The sequence below is a fragment of the Mixophyes fleayi genome, chromosome 3, assembly GCF_038048845.1.
Source record: "Mixophyes fleayi isolate aMixFle1 chromosome 3, aMixFle1.hap1, whole genome shotgun sequence".
Lineage (NCBI taxonomy): Eukaryota > Metazoa > Chordata > Amphibia > Anura > Limnodynastidae > Mixophyes > Mixophyes fleayi.
In genome coordinates this window covers 327,044,045-327,070,481 of record NC_134404.1, presented here as the reverse complement: position 1 = coordinate 327,070,481, position 26,437 = coordinate 327,044,045, and the positions used below count along the sequence as shown (strand labels likewise).

Here is a 26,437-nt window from a genome sequence, read left to right as displayed (position 1 = left end):
CAAATAAAATGGCTGCTTGGAGTTTAAGCCATGGATAGTGAAGCTGAACAACAAAATTACCAGTAACTGTATGGAAGTTCAAAGTGCAAATTCTTCTGTGTAAAGATGACCTGTGGAAAGCATTCAGCACAGATAGACATGAAAACAATTCTGAGCAGTGGAATAAAAAAAACAAACAGGCGGTCTAAAGCATTAATCAGCCTACAAGTGGAAGATAATCAACTGATTCAAATTCCAATGTCTTGAAAGCACTGCAGACACATCATGAAAGATCCAATTTAAATAGAAAACTGTACCGGCTGTGCAGATTATATACTATGAGGCAGCAAAACCATTAGGAAAACAAGAGCTTGTAAACACAATTGTGCAACCTTCCTGAATCACATGGATGGCACTGAATCTAGATCAGAATCAGAATTTTCTTTGGAGTTTGTCATAGGCTAAGTCAGCGGTTCCCTGGGGTGCCGCGGCGCTGTAAAAGGGGTGCCGCGATCGCCCTAAAAAAAACCCAGAAAGAAAAACCGAAGAACTTACCAATGCAGCACCGGATCCTCCTCCTCACTGTTCTCACTGACTGCCGGGCGTGACGTCATCACGTCCGACAGTGTCAGTGAGGAGCAGCAGCAGAGAGGACATCAGGACAGAAGAAAATGAGGAAAGAAGGTAAGTAAAGGAATAGAGAGTGAAGGGGGACAGAGTGAGATGCTGAAGGCGGGGAGGCAGAGAGATGCTGATGGGGGAGGGGGGCAGAGAGAGATGCTGAAGGAGGGGGAGCAGAAAAATGCTGATGGGGAGGGGAGCAGAGAGAGATGCTGAAGGAGGGGGACAGAGAGAGAGAGGCTGAAGGGAGGGGACAGAGAGAGACGCTGAAGGGGGGGACAGAGAGAGGCGCTGAAGGGGGGGCAGAGGCAGAGAGATGCTGAAGGGGGGGCAGAGAGATGCTGATGGGGAGATGCTGATGGGGGAGGGGGCAGAGAGATGCTGAAGGAGGGGGACAGAGAGAGATGCTGAAGGGGGGACAGAGAGAGATGCTGAAGGGGGTGACAAAGAGAGATGCTGAAGGGGCGCAGTGATATGGTGAAGGGGCGCAGTGATATGAGGAAGGGGCACAATGTGATGGTGAAGCATACTAGTAGGTTAATTGGCTGCTATCAAAATTGACGCTAGGCTCTCCCACTCTCTGTCTGTGTGTGTGTGTGTGTGTGTGTGTGTGTGTGTGTGTGTGTGTGTGTGTGTGTGTGTGTATGTTAGGAAATTTAGACTGTAAGCTCCAATGGGGCAGGGACTGATGTGAGTGAGTTCTCTGTACAGCGCTGCGGAATCAGTGGCGCTATATAAATAAATGGTGATGATGATGATGATGATGAAGGGGTCTAAATACATCTTACGTCATTTTGACCCAACTACTTAAAAAACGGGACTACCCGGTAATTATTTTGGCTTAGGGGTGCCTTGGAAAAATTATGGTGACTCTAAGGGTGCCTCGAATTGTGAAAGTTTGGGAACCACTGGGCTAAGTAATTGATGTATGCAACTGTATACATCAATTACTTACTGTATGGAGGAAGAAACTCCATGAAATATGCTAGGACTGATTAAGAAGATAGGAGCAAATCCAGCTACTGGTTGCAAAATTTACAATTGGAAAAACCATTCTTTGTTGCAGGTAGAAAACATAAAACATAAAATTTAGAGTTGAGTGTGGGCAAATCCTAGCCTAACTCTAAAATACAGTGTAAAAATAGAGCTGACTATCTGTGCAGTATGCAAGAAAATTGAGCATTTGCCCTATATACAAAAAAAAAGGTTTGCATTTGCAGAACCTGCACCCAGGCAAAGTTTGCTCTCAGTCAGCTCCACTGTGAGAGTAGAAACAGCTCTTAAAATGGAGAAAGTAGGGAAGCATAATGCAGATTATATGTGTGATGTAAAAATTAAGACCATAAAAGGAAAGGCTGCTCAGTTTGTAATATTGAGCAAAGCAGAATATTGGCAACCAAAGCGGAAACAAAAATAAAAATGAAACATCTGCAAATGCTATTGCAAATAAAATTGCAAGCAGCATAGAACCTGTGTGGGTTTTAAACTTACTCAAGAAATCACCTCAGGGGCGATGAGCCCCATAAATGATTTTTAACCAACCAGACTGTGATACAAATGAGACAATGTTCCTCGCAACTGGGAGAAGGAGAAGTGTTACCGTAAAATTCAGTGATCAGGGAAACCTGAGCAGTGACAGAAATTCTGGCTAAGAACACTAACTTCTTTTAACTATGGAGCCTGATTCATTAATGAGAGCAAAGCAAAAAAAAAATGAGTAATTTTGCTGCTTGACAAACCATGTTACAATGCAAGGGGTGCAAATTAGTTTATTATTTTGTGCATAAACTTGTAAGATAAATTGTGGCTGTTTTTTCATGTAGCACACAAATACTTGATAGCTTTATTTTTACACTGAAATTCAGAGTTGATCTAGGACATACCCTACCCCAACTACAAATCTGTCCCCACATTTTAAATTTACCTCCCCTCCAATGCACCATGGTTTTGCCAAGGTGCAAAGTTACTCCTTTTCTTTTTGCTTTACTTACCTTAATGAATCAGGCCCCTTATCTGTAAAATGCTTAACCAATGCAGGACTGTTCTTTTCGAAGGTTAACTATGCACAATTCAGCATGGTCCGAACGTGGAGACAATGAAGCTAGTCGTCACTCAGTCCCCTCATCAGAAATACAGTCACACACGAAATAGACGCCTGGGATACAGGAATCTAGATGCAATAAATGAACTACTGAACACGAAAATGTCCTCTGATTTAGCTGTATCACAGTGCAATACATTTCTGAATTACATCTGCTCTATTAAATTAAAAGCCACAATGGTGCCATTACCTAAAGTTAGGACAGAACAAGTCATCCATTAGGGATGTTCAGTAGTCGTCTACGGGCCAATCAGAACAGAAATAGCTAATTTGTACAAGATACACAAAAACATATCTAATGAGGCATAAAAGTGAGATAATAGGAAAACTCAGGGAGTACATGGCAGCATTATTTACTAAACTGCAACTCAAATGCAAGCCTGCAGCACTGTGAACTGATTATAAAGGCGAATATATGAGCAGAAAAGTTGAAGCCTGCACTCAGCAAGAAATCCAATCCACCCAGCAACTCTCATTAGGAAATGCAAAATTGTGCACCTCATAGATGTGCTGCCATGAAGAAAGATTTGTTCACTCAGACGTGAGACTACACTCATTTGAGCTCCTGTGACATCACTTTTCCTGCCCTCATGCATGAATCCACTCATCTAAATAGTGTATTGGAAACTAGTGAGTCAGTGGAAGTCATTTACAAAACAGACAAAATGTACGACTGCAGCGCATTTCATTTTACACAAGATTACACCCCTGGTGCATAAGTAGGCTCGTGCCAACATTCTGGGCCTTGGGACTCCACCATGAAAATTTGGTCTGTGGCCACCTTTGTGGGATTGCAGGTCCTGCTTGACATGTGCAGCGGAGAAAGAGTGGCAGGTAAACATTTACAGTGCAACCTATTATCACCTTAATTCCACCCCTCTAATTCATTTCAAGCTTTTCAGTGTTACTCTTGGTTAAACTTCATTTATGTCTTACAAACATTATGAGAGTGATCGGTCACTGGAACTGTCTTTATTATGATTGCCTTTATTGTGTTATTAGAATTTTAGTTACACTGGTAGAAATGTGCTTCCCCATATAAAAGATCTCTGATGGAACATATACCAAGACGGTTGAGCTCTGTGGATCCAAGGGGAGATGTTGCTTATAGCAACCATTCAGATTCTAGTTTTCATTTATTTAGTACATTCTACAAAATGACAGCTAGAATCTGATTGGTTGCTACGGGCAACATTTACACTTTTTCAAACCCGCAGTTTAGTAAATATACTCCCCAAAGTTTAGTAGTTATGTTAGTGCATTAGATCCTTGAGAGGCTTTGGGATTTTTTTGTGCTGGCACCCCTCAAACTTACTATGTCATGTTCCAACAGTTTCCCCAAACTTTTGATGCTTTATATTTGTGAGAATAAGATAAGTTTTACCTACTATTTCCATGCACTTCACTAAAACTGAAGCGCATTAATGCATGTGACATCACAGAGTGTCATTTACAATGCAGAACCGCAATTTATCACTTTCATAGATTACATTTACTGTCTGCTAGTTTAGTTAGAAGAAGCAGTTCCCTCCTAACATGGTTATGTGCTCTTGAGGGTAAAAGAGAAATTAATGGACATATTTAAGCATAGAGCATTCAGTTATTTTGACCATATTTTTCAACGCAGTCACAGCATTTAATTATACTGGTTACAGTAGCTGTAAGTATAGTTAAAGTTTAATTAGGCCTTCCATTCTAAATCCCTCTTTTCAGTGGCTAATAAATTTTGAATAGTATGAACATTGAAAATCTGCATGAGAATTGGCACGCGGAAAGATATTGGCAAGATGAATTTGTTGGCATTTTTCAAGGGGAATCAGTGCAGCCAAATTTGTAAGAGGGCTGTTTAGAAAACAGTGGGGGGTTTTTTTGTAGAACTTTTTCCCATTTGAACTTTTGCCACTTAAAACTTAAGACTGGCATGAAAGGTGTTATGCTGGGCGCGTTTCTACCTTTTACTAATTTTGAGTAGAATTTAAATTAAGAGTAAAAATGGTAAATTATGTGGGCAGCTCTTCTAGTGAAAAATCCTCTACTAGTGAAAAAAATAATTAATAGCCCATAAACAAAAGGAGTTATACTGGTTCCCCTGTGAAGTAAAATAAATTACCCATGTTTTTTGGCCGGGGTTTTCCTGCGTTGGGTTGGGTGGCATTCTCCAGGCTACCTCCAGGCTACTACCCACCCCGATGCCATTTAGAGAGGGGTAAAGCCTTGGCAACCCATGACTCTCCAGTTGTTCTGAAACTATTATTCCTGCTGTTAAGGTAGCAATGCAAGGAAGTGCCTGTACAATGTACAAGCCTTCATAAAAAACATTGTACAGCCGACACCTACTTGCATTGCCCCCTTAACAACAGGAATAATAGCGTTGTCCTTAAAAGTGTCGTCCTTCTGTGGTGCCGGGATGTTGGTGGGCCGCAATTGTTGGAGGTCAGTTTTTCAAACAGTCGGGATTACCAGTATGTAGGGAATCAGACCTTTGCGATCACCATCTTGGGGTAAGTGTTGTTGGGGTTTTATTAATCGCACTTTAGTACCCAACCCTCTTGAAGACCTTTTGCCAGTGAAAAATGGCCCCTGGACAGGTGGATTAGTTTTGTTTTCCTCGACAGCACAAATTCCAGGGTAGTTAGGAAGAGCACCTATATTTTTCAGAGATGGTCCTGTCCATTAAAAAGAATAAGCCTAGGTCTGACCAGCTCGTGGTGTGACCACTGGATTAGGAGACATCCTATGTTCCAGGTCTCCACCAAATTTTGTCATCCAGCATCAAGGTCTTGTGCTATCTGTGGCTCTCAGTTCATTATGGTAAGAAATTAGACTCCAGAGCATTGTGGCTATGAAAATCCTCTATAATTGTCTGTGCTGGAGTCTTTAGAAGTAGGAAAAGGCGTAATGATTTCTTGTTACCCCTTTGCTAGAGCTAATCAGCTCCACATAAACTTCCACTGGTTTTGACAGCTATGATTAAGTGTGGCCCAATGTTACACAGGGGCCTATAAAGGTTGTATAATTCCAAGCTATTTGTCACACTTCAATGCAGAAATCACAGCTAAGGATTCCGGAATATGGTGACACACACACAATGTTTATTGCAGGATGGTACAAACCGGATAGTGTAGATATAGAATGAGGCTTGCAGGGAGATGCAGAAAGCAAATAAACAGGAACATGGCTGATGCAGGTAAACAGGTAATATGAAGAAATCCCAGGGAACAGGTGAACCAGGAGCACAGCAGGGAACAGCACAGTAACATACAACAGCAACAACAACAATGACCAGCAAGGTATGCAAGGAGTGACAGGTATAAGAAGAGAGACACCCAGGTGCAAGGGATAATTGGTGCAACAAGTTAACCTTTAGTGAAGAAAGAGAAGGCACAATAGCAGCACCTCTGGTGAATAGAGGCACTGCAGATAATACATAAAACACATATCCAAAGTCCAGGAGGCAGGAGCTGCCAAAGCAAGCAGCATGTAATGCAGAGGGCCGCAGGCAGATCCTGACACTATTATGGCCTCAGTAATTACGCCAGCATTGATGCCTTACTGCAATTCTCCCCTTCAGTAAATTGCATCATATACACTAACATGCAAAAGTTTGGAATCACTAAGACATTTCTTGGTTTTTGAAATAATTGGTACTTTTTGTTTTATTGCGGTACCATTAAATTGATTTAAAAATATAGTTGTCACACTAGGGTGTGATGCTACCTGCTGGTATTTGCACTGCTGAAACTGGATGCGCGGAATCTAACGCACCCCCTGTCTTCACCAGGGAGCCCCTCAAGGAGGTTTGGATTTAGCTGTGGGGGCACGCAGGTTGCGGTTCTCCAGTACAGCTGCTAGCGAGGCAGAAGCAGAATGGTCAGGCAATCCGGGTAAGAACCAACCGGGAACGGTACCAATACAGGATCCAATAGAAAAGTCAGGAAACAAGCCGAGGTCAAAAGCCACGAAGAAAGAGCAGCAGGAGTCAGAAACGGGCCACAGTTAAATACCAGGAGTCAATATGATACACAGGGAACGCTGGAGTAGAGGTGGGATCTGATACTCTGGCACCCAAAGGGTGTCAGGTACTTCCTTAAATAGTGGTGGTCCAGGTCCTAATTACCGTCGGCGGTGATGTCACCAGCCGCCGGTTCTGAGATTGCGTTCCGTTGCCTAGCAACCGGGCAACATGTGCAGTTCTGCCGGCCAGGTGGCCGGAAACATGGCGTCTGGTTGCTATGCAACCAGAAGCAGGAGGAGCAGCGGCATTCGGGCGTCCTGGAGGGACAGCCCCTGACAGTAGTTAAAACATTACTAATGTTGCCAATGACTATTGCTGCTTGAAATGACTGATTTATAATTTATTATTCACATATGACTGCAAAGCCCCATTTTCAACAGCCATTAGTACAGTGTTCTATTTCTAGGTTCGAAAAACGGGCAAAACAAAACAGCGTTCTCAAGAAACATGTCAGTCTGTTGTTTTGAGAAATGACGGCTATTCCATACATCAGATTGCCAAGAAAGTAAATATTTCATACAAAGGTGTCCACTAATGTCTTGAGAGAAAAGGGCGAACTGCATCCAACCAGGATAGAAGAAGAAGGCCCAGATGCACAACTACACAACAAAATAAATACATCAGAGTTTCCAGCTGTCGGTTTCCTTAAATAGTGCATGTCAAATACCAGTGTCATCTGTAACTGTAAATAGTTGACTCTGGGATGCCGACCTTATAGGCAGAGTCGTAAATAAAAAGTCATATATTTGAAACGGGCAAATAAGAAATATATAAAAAAAAATTAAATGTGCAAAACAGCACAGATATTGGACGGTGAATGGCTATAAAAGAGCATTATGAACAGATAAGTTTAAATATGAGGTGTTTGTCTTGAAGAGGAGAATATATGTGAGAATTAGAGCAAATGACAGGATGCTGGAGGAGTAATTGATGCCTTTTGTCAAGCATGGTGGAGGAAATGTAATGGTATGAGTCTGTTTTGGTGCTGGTAAGGTGGGAGATTTACACAGAGTGCAGGGAATAATGAGCCGTAAAGGCTATCACTCTATATTACTTCTATGCTATGCAAAAACTAAGTAGTGAAGAAACATGGAGCCAGAGTACTGTCTATTATGGACTGGCCAACGCAATTGTCAGATCTCAGCCCTACTGAGCTCTTGTGGGCTGAACTTGACCGTGAGGTCAGGGAAAAATGCCCAACAAGCCAATCGCACCTCTGTGAAGAGTTACAGAAGTCATGGGTACAACTCTCCCTGGAATATCTTCAAACACACATCTAGAATACCAAATGTCTGCAAAGCTGTAATTGCTGCAAATGCAGGAGTCTTTGATGAATATAAAGCTTGATGAATAGCACAGTTATATGAAATAAAAATAAGTTATGACATAGTCAATGATAATTTCAGGACAATTTAATGGTAGCTTAGTTAATAAAAGTGCCAATTCTTCCAATCTTTTGCACGTTAGTGTAGAGCAAAAGAAGTAATACTGTATGAAAATATATGGGGGACCAAAATATTAAGGGGAAAATCTTAAATAAAACTAGGACTAACCCAGTAACTTAGGGACAGTAAAGGAATTTGACAAAGTGTTGAAAAAAGTATAGCAGAATGGAATGTATTTTAGAGATCTTATAGGTGTCCTCAATCTTACCTCTTTATTATACAGCAAGTCATTGGAAGTATAAGAATTGGAATCATCTTTTAATCCCAATGATAAATGTAACCTGTTGTTTCATGTTTATCAGTTTCCACTTACTATAATTAGAAAAGACGGAGCACATACATTAATGCACGATAATGAAATCATTTGTTTGTGCAGCTCAATTTTCTTAATTGTTTTGTGCATGCTGAAGGTTAATGCACAGTATGTCTCCTGAATATACTGTGTAAAAATAACTATAGCTTTTAGAATATTATACCACATATTATATATTATTAATATATTTTTAAAAATGTGTGTGTGAATTATTAAAGTCAAGGAGGTATATTTACTAAACTGCGGGTTTGAAAAAGTGGAGATGTTGCCTATAGCAACCAATCAGATTTTAGCTATCATTTATTTAGTGCATTCTACAAAATGACAGCTAGAATCTGATTGGTTGCTATAGGCAACATCTCCACTTTTTCAAACCCGCAGTTTAGTAAATATACACTAAGGTAGTTGCTCCAAATTTATTGAAGAACAGATGGGATTATTTATCAATGTGTCAAAGTCGAATAATAGGATGAAGTCATTTTTAAGGAATAAATATTGGTTATTATAGAATCCTGTGCAACTGCGATTCGTATGCACGGGCGTACAAATGTTAAATACGCAATTACATAGGAAAACACAGCAAATACGCTTACACTCACTTCTACATTTGTAAATAGTTTATTTCTTAATAAAGTTCCAACTCACATCAGTTTATTAGTAAGACTTAAAGGGTATTTATACAATGATACATTTAGATTAAATGTATTTGTGGTCCAGGCCCCAAGAAATGTATGGTGTTTGGTCTTATATTAATCCACATTTTACCAGCAGGAATCCGGCATCATCAGAGAAGCGATCACACATAGCTGTTGCTAGTTATGATTAGTATACGATTAATTCTCAGAAGATCTCAATTAATGGGTTGATTTAAACCAGTTTTAGTCGGCTCCCTTAGGCAAGACATGTGCACAGCTGTTGGAGGGACTTTCCCCCACTTCTGGAAAAGAAGCCTTTGAACTAACCTATGACCTGCATTGTACTGGACTTTCTTAAGCCCTGAAACAATGAAGAACTTTCTTAGCGTTATTCTTATGTACATTGTGACATCATGACTGTTTTTTTTTCAATCCAAATTGAATATAACCAGGCACTTACCCAGTAACAGTCTCTCTCATCAAGCAGACTTCAGGAATGATGGGTTGTTCTGGATTCCAGTGAGCTACGTAATGTAACGGTTATACTTTCTTATACTTTATTGTATTTTGTTATATTTTGCTATTAAATCTCTTGTGCGTTGGAACCACATCATTTGCATCCGACAATCTTTATTGGTGACCATAGAAATGGACATTACAAATGAGACATGGAACATCTAGAGGGCGGGGCTGTCAACTGCTGTAATAAAATACTGTCTAAAATCAGAGCTGAAATTTTGACAAGACATATTGTCATTTCATAGCACGTATATAGTAAATTTCTGTTGAGCCATCACCAGTAATCACTCGCAATACTGAAGAGCAAAACTGCATTGGACATTCATGCAAATAGAATTTTGCGTTAGAACAGGCCATTATGAAGACGTGTGGTGATACAAATAGAGTTCTGTTGTGCTTCATACCATACCATCTTTGTAAATTCTTCACTACGCATTTCACAGACCTGTGTGGTGTGTTGGGTTATAATAAGAAAGGAGTCTCAGGCAAAACAAGAACAACATGAGAAACGTGTGTGGAACGGGCAAATTCCCAAGGAGAAATTTGCAAAATTCTGTCCTCGAATGTGAGTTGGTTTCAAATGGAATTGTTTAGAAACATTTGCTCTTCTTCTACAATTTACACTATTCTAATATTTTATTATAAAGCAGAGTTGAAGCCATCTGCATTTGTTTAGACTTTTCTACATTACACCCATAGAACCAAGAATACTTTTTTAATAGAAGTAGGATATACTTAGATGGGGGATGCAGCTTGATAAGACCAAAGAGCACTTTTCTCTACCTTGCGTATAAGAAAATACTGCTGGTTTGTAATGATGTATTGTGAAAAGTTTGAGATGCCTTGGAGATTACAAGTGTTGGCAGGGGACAGCTCTACTTTCCTCCCACTTGTCTGACTTTTCTGGTTGCAATTAAAACAAGTGGCCTTGGAAATGGGCCAGCTGTCAGACCTGGGCTAAAGTTTGTTCCAGTTGGACGATTATGTAATAACAATTTAATTGCTTTCTAAAGGTCCCAAATCCTGTGAGTTCCTGGCCCTCATCCTCAGTGCTTTTCTATAGGAATCTAATATTAAAGACCGTGGACTGATTCATTAACAAATGCAAAACAAATGTAATATGCGTTTTTAAAAAATGCACGTACATCGGGCATAGGTAAGTTCATATTCAACAAGGAACAGACTTGAAGATATGCCTGTTGATGAATACGGGTCTAGGTGCGCTCTGCTCTAACAGACAATACACTGCAGGATATGTCCAATACACATGTGTATTATAAAGTCTCAAAAGAACAGAAAAAAACAAAACTATTCAATTAATGCCACCTGTTAATAATATAGGCCCTGATTCATTAAGGATCTTAAATGAAGAGGTATCTTATTTCAGCCTCCTAGACAAAACCATGTTACAATGCAAGGGATGCAAACTAGTTTTCTGTTTTGTACATAAGTCAAATACTGACAGTTTTTTAAGATCCTTAATGAATCAGGCCCATAGTCTTAAGTGACAAAACATTAAAAAATAATATTTTTTTTTACTTTTTTCTTTATAATATTTTCCTTTTTCCTTTATAATATAATATTAGGATGTGATGTGATTTGATGAATGTCTACTGTACATAAAATGCATTTTTACAGTTGCTACTGATTGCAAACACTTGTTCTACAGCCGTCAACACTAGAAATCAGCACTTACACCTGACCTATAGCTGATACAAGTGATACAATTGAAATTCACGTAACTTTGAGATGCCCAGAGTTTGAATTGGACACTTCTGCAATGTTGGCACGCCCTTACTGTACATTGCATACACCCTTACCCCTCCCTGTTCCTCCCCTGAAATCGTAGGCTGTAGTAAGGGGCCTTTGCGCTCAAAGATGAATTTTACATTGCTGCGTTCTCTGGCGTATGGTTCAATCTGGGCATGTATCTGTATTTACATTTGTTAATTAATCAGGCCTCTCACTCCAATCCTTATCTGCTCGTTAGCAAACTGCTAATTCCAAATGCTGACACTATGTATAGAATTAATACAAACTAGGTTGCCAATGGTCCAAAGCACCTAGCACCCCCAGTTTCAGGCTGACTTCATTGTAGCTTCCTGCTCTGTACCATTAAAGTTATAAATAATTGCACACTTAGAGGGATAGTCTTGATTTTGGTCTTTCATCCCCACCCCGTTGTGCTTCTCTGCTGTTAAACTTTTTGATCCCTAATATACGTCTTTCTATACTATATGTAGTTAGTAAATACAAAAAGTTTTACTGTTTGTTAAATCTGACATATTGGTATCCATCTTATGTATTGTTGCATGTTTTTGTGATATGCAATGTTTGAGAACCTACATGTTCTTCTGCTCTAGGACACAATTCACCCTCCTCTAATCCCCCCCAACCCAAAGGGCGTAGTGTGGAGCCATAGTGCCCGGAGTAGACACATGCTACAGTGCCCCTCCTGCAGTACTGAAGCGCACCAGGAGAGGGGGCAATGCCAGCATGTGAGGGCAAGTTGAACTGGAATAAAATGAACACTGGTGTAATGTAGGGACACTGGTATAAAGCAGGGACATTGGTGCTGGTGTAATGAAAACTATGTCAGTACCTGGATCCTCTACACAGAACATTTGGCTGTATAATATACGTGCACACTGATAATTTCTCCTTATAGAGTGTCCAGGACTCACCTAAAGGATTGTGAGCACTATACCGGCCCTGGTGCCCCACAGCACATCTGGCATCCGGAATCCATGGTCCATTTGTTCTACCCACGCTCTACCGTGTGCTTACCACTCCCAACTCTCCATTTTTTTTCCACCCTTCCCATTTTCTCTGTACTTTTCCAGTTTGTACATATAACCTAGTTAATGAATCATCTTGTTAATCTCACCTTTGTTAATTTCCACACGTTACAGTTACTTTCGCTCTAACATTTCCTTGTGCCCTCATACTCTCTTGGGTTCACTTTGCCAAACAAAAGTCCCTGCTCCAACCTCCAACACCAGCCTTCTTTAAAAGAGTACGGGTCATACGGCAAGGGCACTGTGACACGGGGCTTGTATTCGGATTGTATGATGTATTGAAAGTCAGCTATAAAAATCTACTGAAATGTGTCGGCTATCTTCATTTCAGTGCTTCTAACATGTGCCGTTCCACTATGTAATAATGTTCTGCTTCTGTTTTTCCCAACTAATTTTCCCACTTGAAATAACCTAGGCTGTATTAGGTGATTGTTATCCATTAATCAGTATTGCCCCATTCTGATCTGTCGGAGGTCTACAATTAGTAACAAAAAACTCACTTGCTAGGATGTCAAAGTCAAAATTTACAAACAGAATAAACAAAAATATGTTTCTTGTTTTTTCTTCCAGCCCTTCTATATGCAACCATTTTCGGAAATGTGACAACAATCTTCCAACAAATGTACGCCAACACAAACCGATACCATGAAATGCTGAATAGCGTGAGAGATTTCCTTAAACTTTACCAAGTGCCCAAGGGTCTGAGTGAGCGTGTCATGGATTACATCGTGTCCACCTGGTCTATGTCTCGGGGTATTGATACTGAAAAGGTGAGTGGTGAGTTGTTGGTTGCAATATATTGTTAACTACAAGTTGCATTTTTTGTGATATATAGATTCATATGGATCAAGCTATAATTGAGTGTCTATTTTGCCACAGTCTGAGATCACCACATCTTGCTGCATCTTTGTTGGATAGCAATTGATTTGTGAAAGAATCAGCAGTGAGCCAAGGCAATTGCAGAAATTATATATTTCAGCTCATTGGATGTATACATAGCAAAGTCTGATCAAAATCCCCAGGAGTTTACAAAGCAAAACATATAGGGCCTGATTTATTAATGAAAGTTAGGCAAAATAAGGAGTACATTTTCTTCTGGGACAAACCATGATACAATGCAAGGGGTGCAAATTAATTTATTATTTTGCATGCAAGGAAAATACTGTCTGTTTGTCGTGTAGCACACAAAACCTTGATAGCTTAATTTTTGCATTGAACTTTAAAGTTGATCTAGGACATGCCCTACCCCAACTATAGATCTGTCCCCCCATTTTAAATTTACCTCCCCCTCCAATGCAACATGGTTTTGCCCATGTGCAAAGTCACTCCTTTTTGTTCTTGCTCTCCTTTCCTTAATGAATCATGCCCATACTGTTCCCTGATGCTGTCCTTTAGGAAACCCACATAACCGAATGTCTCAGGTGCAATTTGTTTCTGGTAACCAGACTTGCCAACCTGATGGTTTTTTTCCAGTATGTTTCGTAGGAAACAGTTAATACGTCATTACATGGAAGGTTTAAAGTAGCGCATATGCAAAAAGTATATAAGTTATGGCAAAAAAAAGTTAATTTTTGACATGTTTACAATGCAAAAGTAAATACTTAGTGTGAATGGCTCCAGTATGGAAAGAAAGTAACACTGTGCACGTCAGCTGTCCAGAATATTGTATACCAATAAAAATAGTGAAACCTCAAGCACTTATGGTGTTCTTACATAATAAATGAGTGATAAAAACTAAAAATAAATAATACTTATATTCAATAAAGTTCAGATTCTTCTTTGTAGGATGTCACTCCCCATATAGATGATCATGAAAAATAAAACATATAACAAAATACATAGCGTGATACTGTATGAATAAAATGTTCAAAAAAAAAGAAACCCAAATATACAACAATCTGATGAATCTTCTTGAGTTTCTTCTCCCTTGTGCCCCTTCAGATGGTGAAAGAAGAATCTGAACTTTATTGAATATAAGTATTATTTATTTTAATTTTTTATCACTCATTTATTATGTAAGAACAGCATATTCCAGGGTTTCCCAAACCCAGTCCTCAGGGCTCCCTAACAGTGCAGGTTTTCTGGATCACATGTGACATAATTAGGACCACCTGTGGATCTGTTACAATGTGTCAGTCAGTAATGATTACACCTGTGCTCCAGCAAGGAGATATGGAAAACCTGCACTGTTGGGGAGCCCTGAGGACTGGGTTTGGGAAACCCTGCCATAAGCGCTTGAGGTTTCACTATTTTTATTGTTATTTGGGAAGTGTATATCCTTGGTGTAATAGTAAAGCTGCATTTGGGAGTAGCGCAGATATACATTCAGTATTTTCAGAATATCATATAGCCCCATGTCCATCATATACAACATAAAGTCCAGCCCACCAGAACATCTCAGTGTCCACCACATCTAGCTCCAGTGTCCACACAGGCACATGGCCGACAGAATAGAGCCATGCAACCACATGCAGCAACATGCTACCATATAGTCCTGTACCAGCGCTGCCCCACGATGTCACCATATTACAGCCCTATGATGCTCTGCTACACGACCGTGTTCCTTTCTACCTCTATTTTTAAGTGCTCTCTTTTCTGCCCTCAGCTTTTCCCACAGCCCCAAACTTTGGCCTTCCCTACAGTTCTTTGCTCGCTATTTTCTACCCCTTTGCTCCCCCCCCCCTGACTTCACTTTTCGCCCATCCCATTATTGCTGCTTCTTCACCCCACCCTCTTCACCAAGTACGCTGCACGTCTCTTGAGGGATTACCTGCAGCCCACTGTACTAAGCTGAAGAAATATGCAGCATGGTCTCTGATTATTCTGCATGGTACGATGGGATGTCTGTTAAAGGTGGCTGCTTGTGACAGGCGGTCCCCAATGGAAAGCCCACACCTCACCTGGGAAGTAAAAAAAAGAGTCACAAAAACAAAGAGATGGGGGCTTTGAATTGGGATGTTGAAAAGTTCCATCTAGTACACATGGAGCTTTGATAGGTAAGACGGCTGCCGGTCCTGTAGCAGCTCCACCCACCACTACTATGGTAGTTCTACCTCTGTGAAGATCCGTATGTGGCTCAGCACTGAGTCAGGGCACTTGTATACAGCATGGATTTTCTATAGGCTTTCTCAGATGAGATGAGAGCAGGAAAAGTCTCTTCTATTATTCTTATACAGAAAAATGACAGCTACAGTAGGTGTCATGTGAAGACATTCCCAATCTAGCAGTGCAACATAGAATGTTTTCACTACACACAAGGTCTGGAGTATAACAATACCTTGGAGATGGTATATAATTTATTTTTACAAATTTATTTTTCCATCTGGCACAAAATGTATGACCCTTGAATTCAGTCCTCAATTTGCTCAATGTTTCTTTCCTTTGACATATAATGGCTCATTCAGATCTGGACGTAAGTCCATTTTATTTGCGTAAAAATGCATTTCCTAATTGCGCATGAAAGATGCAAGTATAATCCCTATGTAGAAGCTTCTTACACTTACCATCTCTAAGGGGAGGGGATTGAAGGGGTGTTTCGAACTAGGCCAGTGAAGGCCATATTTGTCAACTTTTAAAATATCCCCTCCAGCAAATCTCGGAGGGGAGGTGAGGTGGCAAGTGCAGAGGGGGCGTGATGACACAAATCGTGGCATTTTGGCTTCATACCCAGCGGCAAAATGCAACAACCATGTCATCACGTCGTGAGGGCTGGGCCATAAGGACATGTTTTGCTGCAAATCGCGCTGTTGAAAGACTATTTCCTGCACACTTCACTAGGAAATGGGCAGGATCCGGAAAAAGCCTCACGGAAATTTGTGAGTCTCCTGGACATACCAGGAGAGTAGGCAAGTATGGTAAAGGCATGTTAACGTACTTGCAGTCTATGTAAAGGTTTAAGACAGCCACAGATACACTTGGCTGCAGGCTAATCTGTTGCGGGTTCTCGAACCCCTGGTGTAAGATACTTGCTAATGATCATCACCATTGGCACAAACCTTACAGGAAGATTTTAGAGATAGATACGTGCAGCTCCCTACACACACATCTTTCTCTTGATGCATATTTAGTAAAATGCGCCCAACCCTGTACAAAGAAACTGTACAAAGAAGGGCAACTAAAATGGTTCATGGCTTACAGCACAAAACTTACCTGGAAAGACTAAAAGAACTTAATGTGTTTGGAGCAGAGAAGGGAACGGGGGGACATGATAGAAACTTTCAAATATATCAAAGGTTTGAACAAGGTACATGAGGGAAATCTTCTTCAAAGGAAGAGAAGTATTAGAACACAAGGACATGCACTGACACTGGGGGGAAGTAGGTTCAGGGGAAATTTGAGGAAAAACTACTTCACAGAAAGGGTAGTGGATAAGTGGAGTAGCCTCCCATCAGAGGTGGTAGAGGGTAATACCATAGAGCAGTTTAAACTTGCTTGGGATAGACATAAGAATATCCTTATAAAGAGTAATGGATTAAATAAGGTTTAAGGTTACCATAGGTTAATAAAACAATGGGCAGACTAGATGGGCCAAGCGGTTCTTATCTGCCGTCAAATTCTATGTTTCTATGTAACCCTACATGAGGCCAATACTTGGTAAATAAGGGTCAAACAATATAAATGAATGACCGGGGCTATATCAAAGGATTACCCTTTGCGTCATTAACCTATTTATGCATAGTTATTGTACAGACAGTATAGAAGGATTACCCTTTGGGACATTAAAACAGAGTAGTTTGGTATAAACAAGTGGTGGCCTGAAATTTTTTTTACGCCTTTTTGGCAAAAGGTCTCCCATTTGCAGATTTATTTCACTGACCTTGCTAGTAAATACCTGACAATTGTAAAATTGTCAGAAGAAAGACAAATGTCAGAACATAACTCATTTTCTGTACGTACCGTAGCTTCCCTTAAAATATTAATGTGTAAGGCCGATGGGTGTTGTAGGGAGAGCGCATCTCTGTAAATCCCGTGTTGCCTCCAGAATTAGCCGGCAGCAGTCTGTCTCCACGTTTTATTACAAGACTTGCACATTTAAATAAACCACTTAATGTATCAAATTGCTGCTTGTTTTGTGCGAGGCACCCAGGGCGCAGATAGGTGTACACGGGATGTTTTCATGCCAGTGACTTGAATAATGAGTTTGCTTCTTGGATGGGAAATAATATGGATGTTTCAGTAAATTGACTTCAGGGTACATGTTTTTCCCTTGCTAAGAAGAGAGGTGTTCCTACCATTATTCAGACAATCCCCCCTTCTTCCGGGAAACCAATATTTTACTTATTTATTTTTAAGGGTAATACATTAGGCAATCAATAATATCTGCTCTCCTGGGGAGGTAGTATATTGATTGCTCCTTTGATAACCACATTAGATACAGCCTGTGGGATAACTACATTGCATAGAGTAACTTTGAGAATATGTCACTCTATCTGTGACTCCTAATGGATGAATAATTCATTTGGATTATGGCTTCCTCTAAAATGAATTATTCTTAGAAAGGCCTCTGTTATTTATATTCCTCATAGCTATTTACCATGTGACGTTTCTATCAGTCAACATGTTTTTCTAATCTCAGCATCGAATAATGTTTGTACCTGTCCCTAATACAAACTCACAGTGCAGCTATGTACGCTTCCTTGGAATCTTAACGTGCTTCTGATTCCAGAAGCCACAATTTGGATACCTGGGGGTAAATGTATCAAGCTGAGAGTTTTTCAGCGGGTTTGAAAAACCAATCAGATTCTAGCTATCATTTATTTAGTACATTCTACAAAATGACAGCTAGAATTTGATTGGTTGCTATAGGTAACATCTTCACTTTTCAAACCTGCCGGAAAACTCTCAGCTTGATACATTTACCCCCTGATCTTGTGACTCTATAAAATAATAATCCTAATTATTGATCTAATATCACCTATTTGATGTTTTAACAGAGCAGTGGCAAAACTATCGGGCGCTACGGAGTGTAGAGGTGAGGGCGTTTAACCGCGCTACTTTCCTGAGCATGCGGAGACTGACAACCTGTCGGCGTAGAAGAGCAGAGCCTCAGCCTATTCTGCGGATGCGCAGGGTCGCGGGCTAGTACTGGTGCGATGCCTAACCCTCCCTGGGGTGAGGTGAACAGGTTTACCAGTATGACCTTCAGTCCAGTTTTTGCCAATACACAGACCGTTACCAGGACATAATCATCATGTCCTACTCCTCATCATTTTAAATAAAAATTGAGCCAGCAAAAGCCATCGGCATTGCAACCAATGTCTTTGTTCTGAATAAACACTCACAACAGAAACATTTTTAGCATTATTTACTTGTATCCAACAGACATGATTTAAAATGGTGAACAATTTGCTAGAGAATTTTCTCTGCATAATTGTTGGTATGAATTGTAATGTTACCACCGTCTGGGAAGTTGGGCTTTGTTAAAAACATTGTCTACATTTGCAAGACCAACACTTTTATTTTTCTACTCAGACTAATCATAGGAGCACTGGGGAGTATGTGAGGGCTTTGAGGATGAGTAGCTTGGATTGGATTCTGGAGGTGATGGGGAGCAAATGTCGGAATTTTCAGATTGGAGCGGAGGACAGGGAACGGTGAGAGTGGGAGATCAGCCTCACCGTGGCATTTAGGACGGACTGTAGAGGGGAAAGACGCGTGAGGGACAGGCCAGATAGCACAACATTACAGAAGTCAAGATGGGAGATTATGAGAGAATGGACAAGGGTTTTGCTAATGTCCTGAGGGTTCTATGGCTCATCTCAGGATGCCGTTATATGTCTTTTCCTATAGGATTCTGCTGAAGCCTCTCCGGCAGAATCCGTTGCAGTGGAAGCGCTGTGCTCATGCGCATAGCACTTCCTCCGTTCACCGGCAGCGCTAAGCTGCCGCTAAGCAGAAAAAAAACTTTGCTCCAATGGGGTTACTTCGCAGGGCTCCCAGAGTATGCATTCCAGCAGTGCATAAATATGCATCACTGCGATTTGCAGCGATGCATATTTAGTGGCACCGCATAATGTTGATGCATAGACCCTTGAGTGAGAAAGTGGCCTATACTGGCTAGATTTAAAAGGAGGAAATGACTGGATGTGTGGAGTGCAGGTGACGGTGGAGTCGAGGATGACACCCTGGCATCAGGCTTTTAGAACAGAGGAGAGTGTCATGCTATTACCCGTCAGGAGGACCAGAGGAGGGGTAGACATTTCATTGACACTTATGATGCATATAACATGGACAAAGCATGATCATCTGTCCATCTGTGGCACCAACGTCTTATTGTTTTGTTAGGTAGTCATTTATAACCTTAATGCCTGTTTATGTTTGAAGAATTTCCATACACGGATGTAGCCTTCAGTCTGAAGTACATGTCTAATCTCTGTATCTTGTATTCTGGAAGTTTGCATAGTGAAACCCATTTGTCGATCCCCCCCCCCCTTCACATCCCAGCACCTATTCTGTTCAGACCAGAGACTCGGACTATAAGAGGACACGTTGCCCATGCTGAAAAAAAACATTTATTTGGCACAGGTGGGCTGTCGGGGTGCCCTAGTAAGCGCAGTCCCTTCCTGGCGCTCTTACCAGACATACTGTGTGCCACCCCCTGGTTATATCGTTGCTTTTCTCCATACTTTTATGTATGCTTGCTGTACGTTCCTAACACAGTTGCCAATTCATCTTCCGCATCATTACTTGGATAAATAAATAATAAAATCTTGGCAGCCTCTTCCATTATTTGGACTATAAAACTTTAAGAAAACTCTAGGTGTAATCACAGAGTACCGCAATGTGACCTTGTATAATACTAATATATTTTGTTTATTACTTGCTACACATGTCTGAGCCTAAAGGCAGTTTGTAGATGAAAAAAGTTTTTCCTAACTGAAGAAAGAACAAACTTCTTATACCTTGAAGTCTAGAAAGTACTTCCAAAACTGACACCTTACTGAACGTATTTGGTCCTAAGTTATTGCTGTTTGTTTATGATACAAGCAAAAAAACATCCTAACGGTTATAGATATTTCTATTTTAAAAATGTGAAAATTTTATGGGGTTAATAGAGGTGAATGGTTTGATTTGTAGTTTGGTTTATTACTGTTCTCTTTGTTTTTTAGGATTTACTCAATCAATTCACTGAGCTATGATATGATGTTAGGGAACACGCACATTCCGTTTCATGCAGAATATTCCAATCCCCTGATGCAGTATTTTATTTTAACTCATTTATCCCTGTTCCACATTATACGTTACCTTGTGACCTTCCAGCAGAATCTTACTGGCAAAATAAAAATAAATATTTTAATAAACTGTGGGTATTTCTGCTGATCTGTTCCGATTCCGTGAACCAACTATACTTTGTACGGAATCTAAAACTTTCCAAGCTGCTCTTTAAATAACCTTATCTGCTCATATTTATTTTGTTGACATGATATTCAACTTCATTTTTTAAAGACAATTATCACTAAATTTGCAAATAAATATTACAATTCAATAATTTTTTACAACTGGAACAATTTAAGAATTTCCTAGAGAAAACAACATATCATCATCATCATCACCATTTATTTATATAGCGCCACTGATTCCGCAGCGGTGTACAGAGAACTCACTCACATCAGTCCCTGCCCTATTGGCGCTTACAATCTAAATTCCCTAACATACACACACAGACAGAGAGAGAGCGAGAGAGAGAGACTAAGGTCAAGTTTGATAGCAGCCAATTAACCTACTAGTATGTTTTTGGAGTGTGGGAGGAAACCGGAGCACCCAGAGGAAACCCACGCAAACACAGTGAGAACATAAAAACTCCACACAGATAAGGCCATGGTCGGGAATTTAACTCATGACCCTAGCGCTGTGTGACAGAAGTGCTAACCACTGAGCCACCGTGCTGCCCAAATATCGCCATGTTTACAATGTTAGCTGCTATCCCCACAGTCAGAATACCACTGTTTACCAGAAAATTAAATAAATGCTGTCAAATAGAATACAATATATATTTTGCAAGTGATGCATGCCCTTACTATGATTGGTGGGCTGATAGGAAGGTAACATATACTAATATGACCATTTCTTTCATACAGGTTCTGCAGATTTGTCCTAAAGACATGCGAGCGGATATCTGTGTCCACCTGAACCGTAAAGTTTTCAAGGAGCATCCTGCATTCCGCTTAGCTAGTGATGGCTGCCTGAGGGCACTCGCCATGGAGTTCCAGACTGTCCACTGTGCCCCGGGGGATTTAATTTACCACGCTGGGGAGAGTATAGACACACTCTGTTTTGTGGTGTCTGGCTCTTTGGAAGTTATCCAGGATGATGAAGTTGTTGCTATTTTGGGTAAGTCTCACAACTGTTTCCATTTCCCTTCTTTGGGTTCTTTAATCCACAGATGTGGGCCACCAATAGACAGTATCCTTCAGTGCTGCCATTAGTGCATTCAATAATGATAGTGTCTGTATATAGGAGCTTCATGGCTGTCTACTTGGCCTCGATAGAACAAGTAGTCCCATACCAGACCTGACCAGAAGGTTACACGCCTTGTTTAGTAGGAATATTGTTCAAAAGATAAAACACTAAACAAGTAATATTAGAAATAAATGAGCTGCAGTACCACTTATGACCACCCAGTGGTGATGTTGAGCCTTCCTAGTTGAATGTATATTTTTACGAGTGGTTTGTATACTATTCTAGTGCAGAATTATTAACTTGTATGATATGCAAATGTTACAAATGTGAGGGCAAAAGACACCTATACAATTTTTACCTTTGCCCCTGTGAAAGTTTACATCCTATTCTGTCTTTTATGTTTAAAGGATACAACTGAAAGTTTCATCGTAGGCTTCTAATAGTATTCACATGTGCTGCCCCACTCATCCAAACCTTGCCAGAACCCCCCCCCTCACCTACAGATACTAAATCAGTGACCAACATGAACTTTGCTATTTATCTTTATTGACCTTCTCTAGCTACAGCTACATTATATAGTATATTGTCACATTGTGAAAACCTTCTTTAACGGGATGCAAAAGGCTGCCCATGCTGACAGTCAGCTGACACAAGCTACTAAAAAACTAAGGAAGGGGGAGGTGCTAGCTCCTGCACCATGGCAATGATTGTTTTGGGAAATCTTCAGCAAGGTGAAGATCCCATTTAAGAACAGAGATTTAAAACTATTCTGATATTCTGCACCCACTCGCCAATGTTTTGCATTAGTTTCTGCCCTATTAACCTTATAATATATTTCAGTTAAATATTGTCAGATTGTGTCTCAAATGTATACACCAACCTCATTTTGAGAAACTGTGAGGTCTTGCAAAAGGTTCTACATATTTTAATGTGTTTGTCAAATAAGCAGAAACAATGTAAAACACCGGAACACCGATATTACAAATATAATATCACTGTTCGCTACTCTATTAAGCCAAAAGTAGTGTTTGTTTTTTCCATTGCCAGGTCTCAAATTGCCTCATGTCTACTATGTTGTGTGTTTTGTTTAATTCTTACCTGTCTTTGTGACACTGAATGCTCTGCAATGCTTAGGACTGCTGGCTTAATGTGATAGCCCTCTGAACATGGTAGGCATAGATAGAGTTACAAAAAATACTAGTTTGGAAGATACTGCAATATTTTTTGCAATTGTGCCTGTGCTGCAAGCATCTCTGTCTTTCAATTGAGCCATCCTCGACAACCAACTCTATGGTGTAGTCGTCAGCCACAGGGGAATTACCGCCGCTGCTAGGAGTGTGGCCGCAATTCTCTTCCACCAAGGCCTCTTCTGAGTATGCGTGGGTCTAGCACATGTGCAGTGAAGCTCCGCTCAGCCAGAGTGTACCTAATGGTGCCGAAAGAAGAAGACTCTATAGTATCGTCACTCTACACTTAGAGGGTCCACACCGCCAGATCTTCTGCCCAATGACAGTGGTAGTGGAATCCCTGACACATATCACTTTTTTCAGTAGGGATCATGGAACTGCTGACATTTGGCTGTATATAGCACAACCTTGTCTACAAATTCCTCTCTTGCGAATGCAGTTAGATATCCTCTCAGCTAGGTTGTATCTAATCAACTAAACGGTTGGGCAATGAATTTTATTTACAAAACTGACCCTATGATTCTATTAAGTACAATTTAGAAACAAAGTCGGAAAAGTAGGATGTTTCCTTTAAGGAGATCTTCAGTAAGTTTAACCGCGTGTCTTCCAGTCACTGAACTATATTTTCATTACTTAGTAAATAGAACTTGTGTTTATTATTGTTAGATACATTTGGGGCTCTTTTATGGACAAGAATAATGTGGATCTGCAGTGAATTTAACTTCTGCTAAAATCTGTCTTCTTGCCCTTTTGGCACCTACAGGGGCGCTGGCCCATATTCAGCTTTTGGGAAATGCTCAAGTAAAAATGTTTCCACCATTTTCACATTTGCGCCCAGCAATTCAAAGTCTGCCTACTACTCCTTAGGTCATTACCATCTTTTAAATTAATTTCAACTTTTCCGTTTTATCTCCTCATATACTGGGAACAGCAATTAATAAGTGTACATAGTATGATACATTCGAATATTTTTATTATATTGGCAGAATCCTATAAATGTTACTTCCTGTCTAAAGTGGACGGTGCCATAAGGCGGTCAAAACCCGATATCCGTCACCTTCAAGGATGTATGAAATCAATTCCGTAGGTAGCAGGAGCAAGTCTCGAGCCACCCACCTATACAGTGTCCCTATTGTAGAAGTCAAATAATTGGATGAAGTTGTTTCAAATTAATATCCATCAATTTGGTTGTCTTTGTCTGAAAATATGCGAATAGCACGCTACGGCGTGGAAGGGCGTATTTAACCACAACACGTGCGAACACTTCTACACACATTTACACTTACACATTCACTTGTAAATAGTTCACCTTAAAATAGTTCTAACACACAGTCATTTATAATCAAATGTAATAGAGTTTTTAGTTAAATATAATAATGTTACAAGCACTTTATTGAAATCTAAGGTTCAGGATACAGGAAACATATCATGTTTGGTATCATTCTAATCCCCTATTTATCCTCAGAGGTCCGTTCCTATCGGCCAAGAGATCGCACCTTGCGTATGCGAGTTATGAATGATAGGGAATTAATGATCAGAATGGTATTGTGTGTGTGTAATGCAAATAGACCAGTTTGAACCAGCTTTTCGGTGGAAAGATATGTATACAGCTGTTGGAAAGCTGACCCTCACCCTTGGAGGGCATTGTTTGAACTGACCTATGAACTGCATTATACCAGACTGTCCTGAAGCCTGAACCAATGGAAACATGCCAAATCATCTCTACTGTTTTCAATGCAACACCAACTGTATACAAACTGAGCTCTGGGACTATCATACAGTCTTCTTGACCAAAGACTTCAGGATTGAATGACTGTATGCTGGATCCAGAGCGCCTGTGTATGTATTCGTCTGTACTTATTTTATTAATTAGTTACTCTTTGCTTCTTGCTATTAAATCACTTTGTGAGTTGGAACCACACAATTCGAAGTGGACAATTTTCATTTAATAGCGACTAGACGAACGTAACACTACATGTTTCCACGTTTGCAAAAGACTTTTCTATGCTGCAGAACATACCATACCTAGAGAGGAATGCAGATACCTTCACATCAATGCATACACATACAGTATACAGGATGATTTATAGATTCTGGCACACGTCAGGTGCCAATTCAGCAATAAACTTCCACAGTGCTGCATTTATAATGTCAAGGACAACCAAACCATGCAAATGTTGCATTTCCAGAGCAGAGGTGTTCTCAAATAATGTAAACCTGCTGAGTGGACGGGATAACTTGATTGAGCTAAATTGATCTCGGTTGAAAGCTCGTCAGGTTTCAAAGAAAATCCACTTGTTTTAACGTATGAGGCTGATTTATAAAATGTTTGAGCTGGAGTTCGTCCAGCACTAAGTGGTACACTAGATGGCTGTGGCGTCTGAGAACCGAGCTCTGTATTAATTAGCAGGACTGCTTCACTTGCGTAATACATTAAGACAGTCACTGTGTACAGTACTTAATGCTTCTGTCACTGAAATCTTATTCACAAACTTTACCCATTTCATAAGTAGCCATAAGTCATCTCCTGCATGACATATGTCATATGTTCACTAACTATAGGCTCATTAATGTGACCAAATAAATTATTGTCATTAATGGTTCAGCTACAACCACTTAGCCCTGGCTGAGAGATACACAGACCTCTCTACATTATCTTACTAGCTGCTACAAATAATAAGTTACTGAACCCGTAATCAGTCTGCTATTGATTTAAGCGCATATTTTTAAACATACTACAAATATAGATTTTTTTTATTAACTGGTTTTAAGGAGACACATTGAAAGTGGTTCCATGGCAAGCTGACCTTATCTGCTCTGATGCCGAGCAATTATCCTTATAGATCGTGACCCAATGCTGCATTATGATCCTATCAAAAATGCGAGGATCCTATCAGACGTGGCGGAAAGCGATGCGAGAGGACAGCCACTAAGGGCCTATATGGGTGGTCCTCTTTCGAACGCACCAACAGGCCCACAATGAAGTCGGAAGTGTGTCAACGCCGTTAGTGGCCAAACTGAAGCATGAGCCTGACAAACATGAGTTTACCGTAATGCTGATATATCATTTCTGCAATGTCAGCGTTTTGTGGTTGGCGCTGCCTTGATGATGTCTCTCAAAGTTCTACTGTGCAGCATATATCACGGCTGATGATACGTGTACAATAACAGATAGGGTTTGCTCTGATTGTCTATAAATTTTGAGTGTGAACATAAGTAAATCAAATTTAAAACTGTCTTACATAGCATACATTTTGCTTATTAATTGATTGATTGATCAAAGTCAATGGCTAGGGACAGGGATGGACTTTCACAGAAATATGGCAGCTTTCAGCAGCTTCATAATACATAGGCATGTCCCTGGGGGATGTGACTTCCCAACATAATGTGACCATGAAGTTCCGGATTGTGACTGTAACATTGGA

The 26,437-nt window shown here is 40.3% G+C and overlaps 1 protein-coding gene across 1 annotated transcript in view; it reads left to right on the top strand.

Annotated features, from left to right (window-relative positions):
- KCNH1 (potassium voltage-gated channel subfamily H member 1) overlaps window positions 1–26,437 on the top strand; it is a 308,492-nt gene that overhangs the window by 148,424 nt on the left and 133,631 nt on the right. The window contains exons 8-9 of the mRNA XM_075204209.1: window positions 12,997–13,196; window positions 21,504–21,756. Coding sequence (XP_075060310.1) covers window positions 12,997–13,196; window positions 21,504–21,756 — 453 coding nt within the window. The remainder of the gene's footprint in view (window positions 1–12,996; window positions 13,197–21,503; window positions 21,757–26,437) is intronic.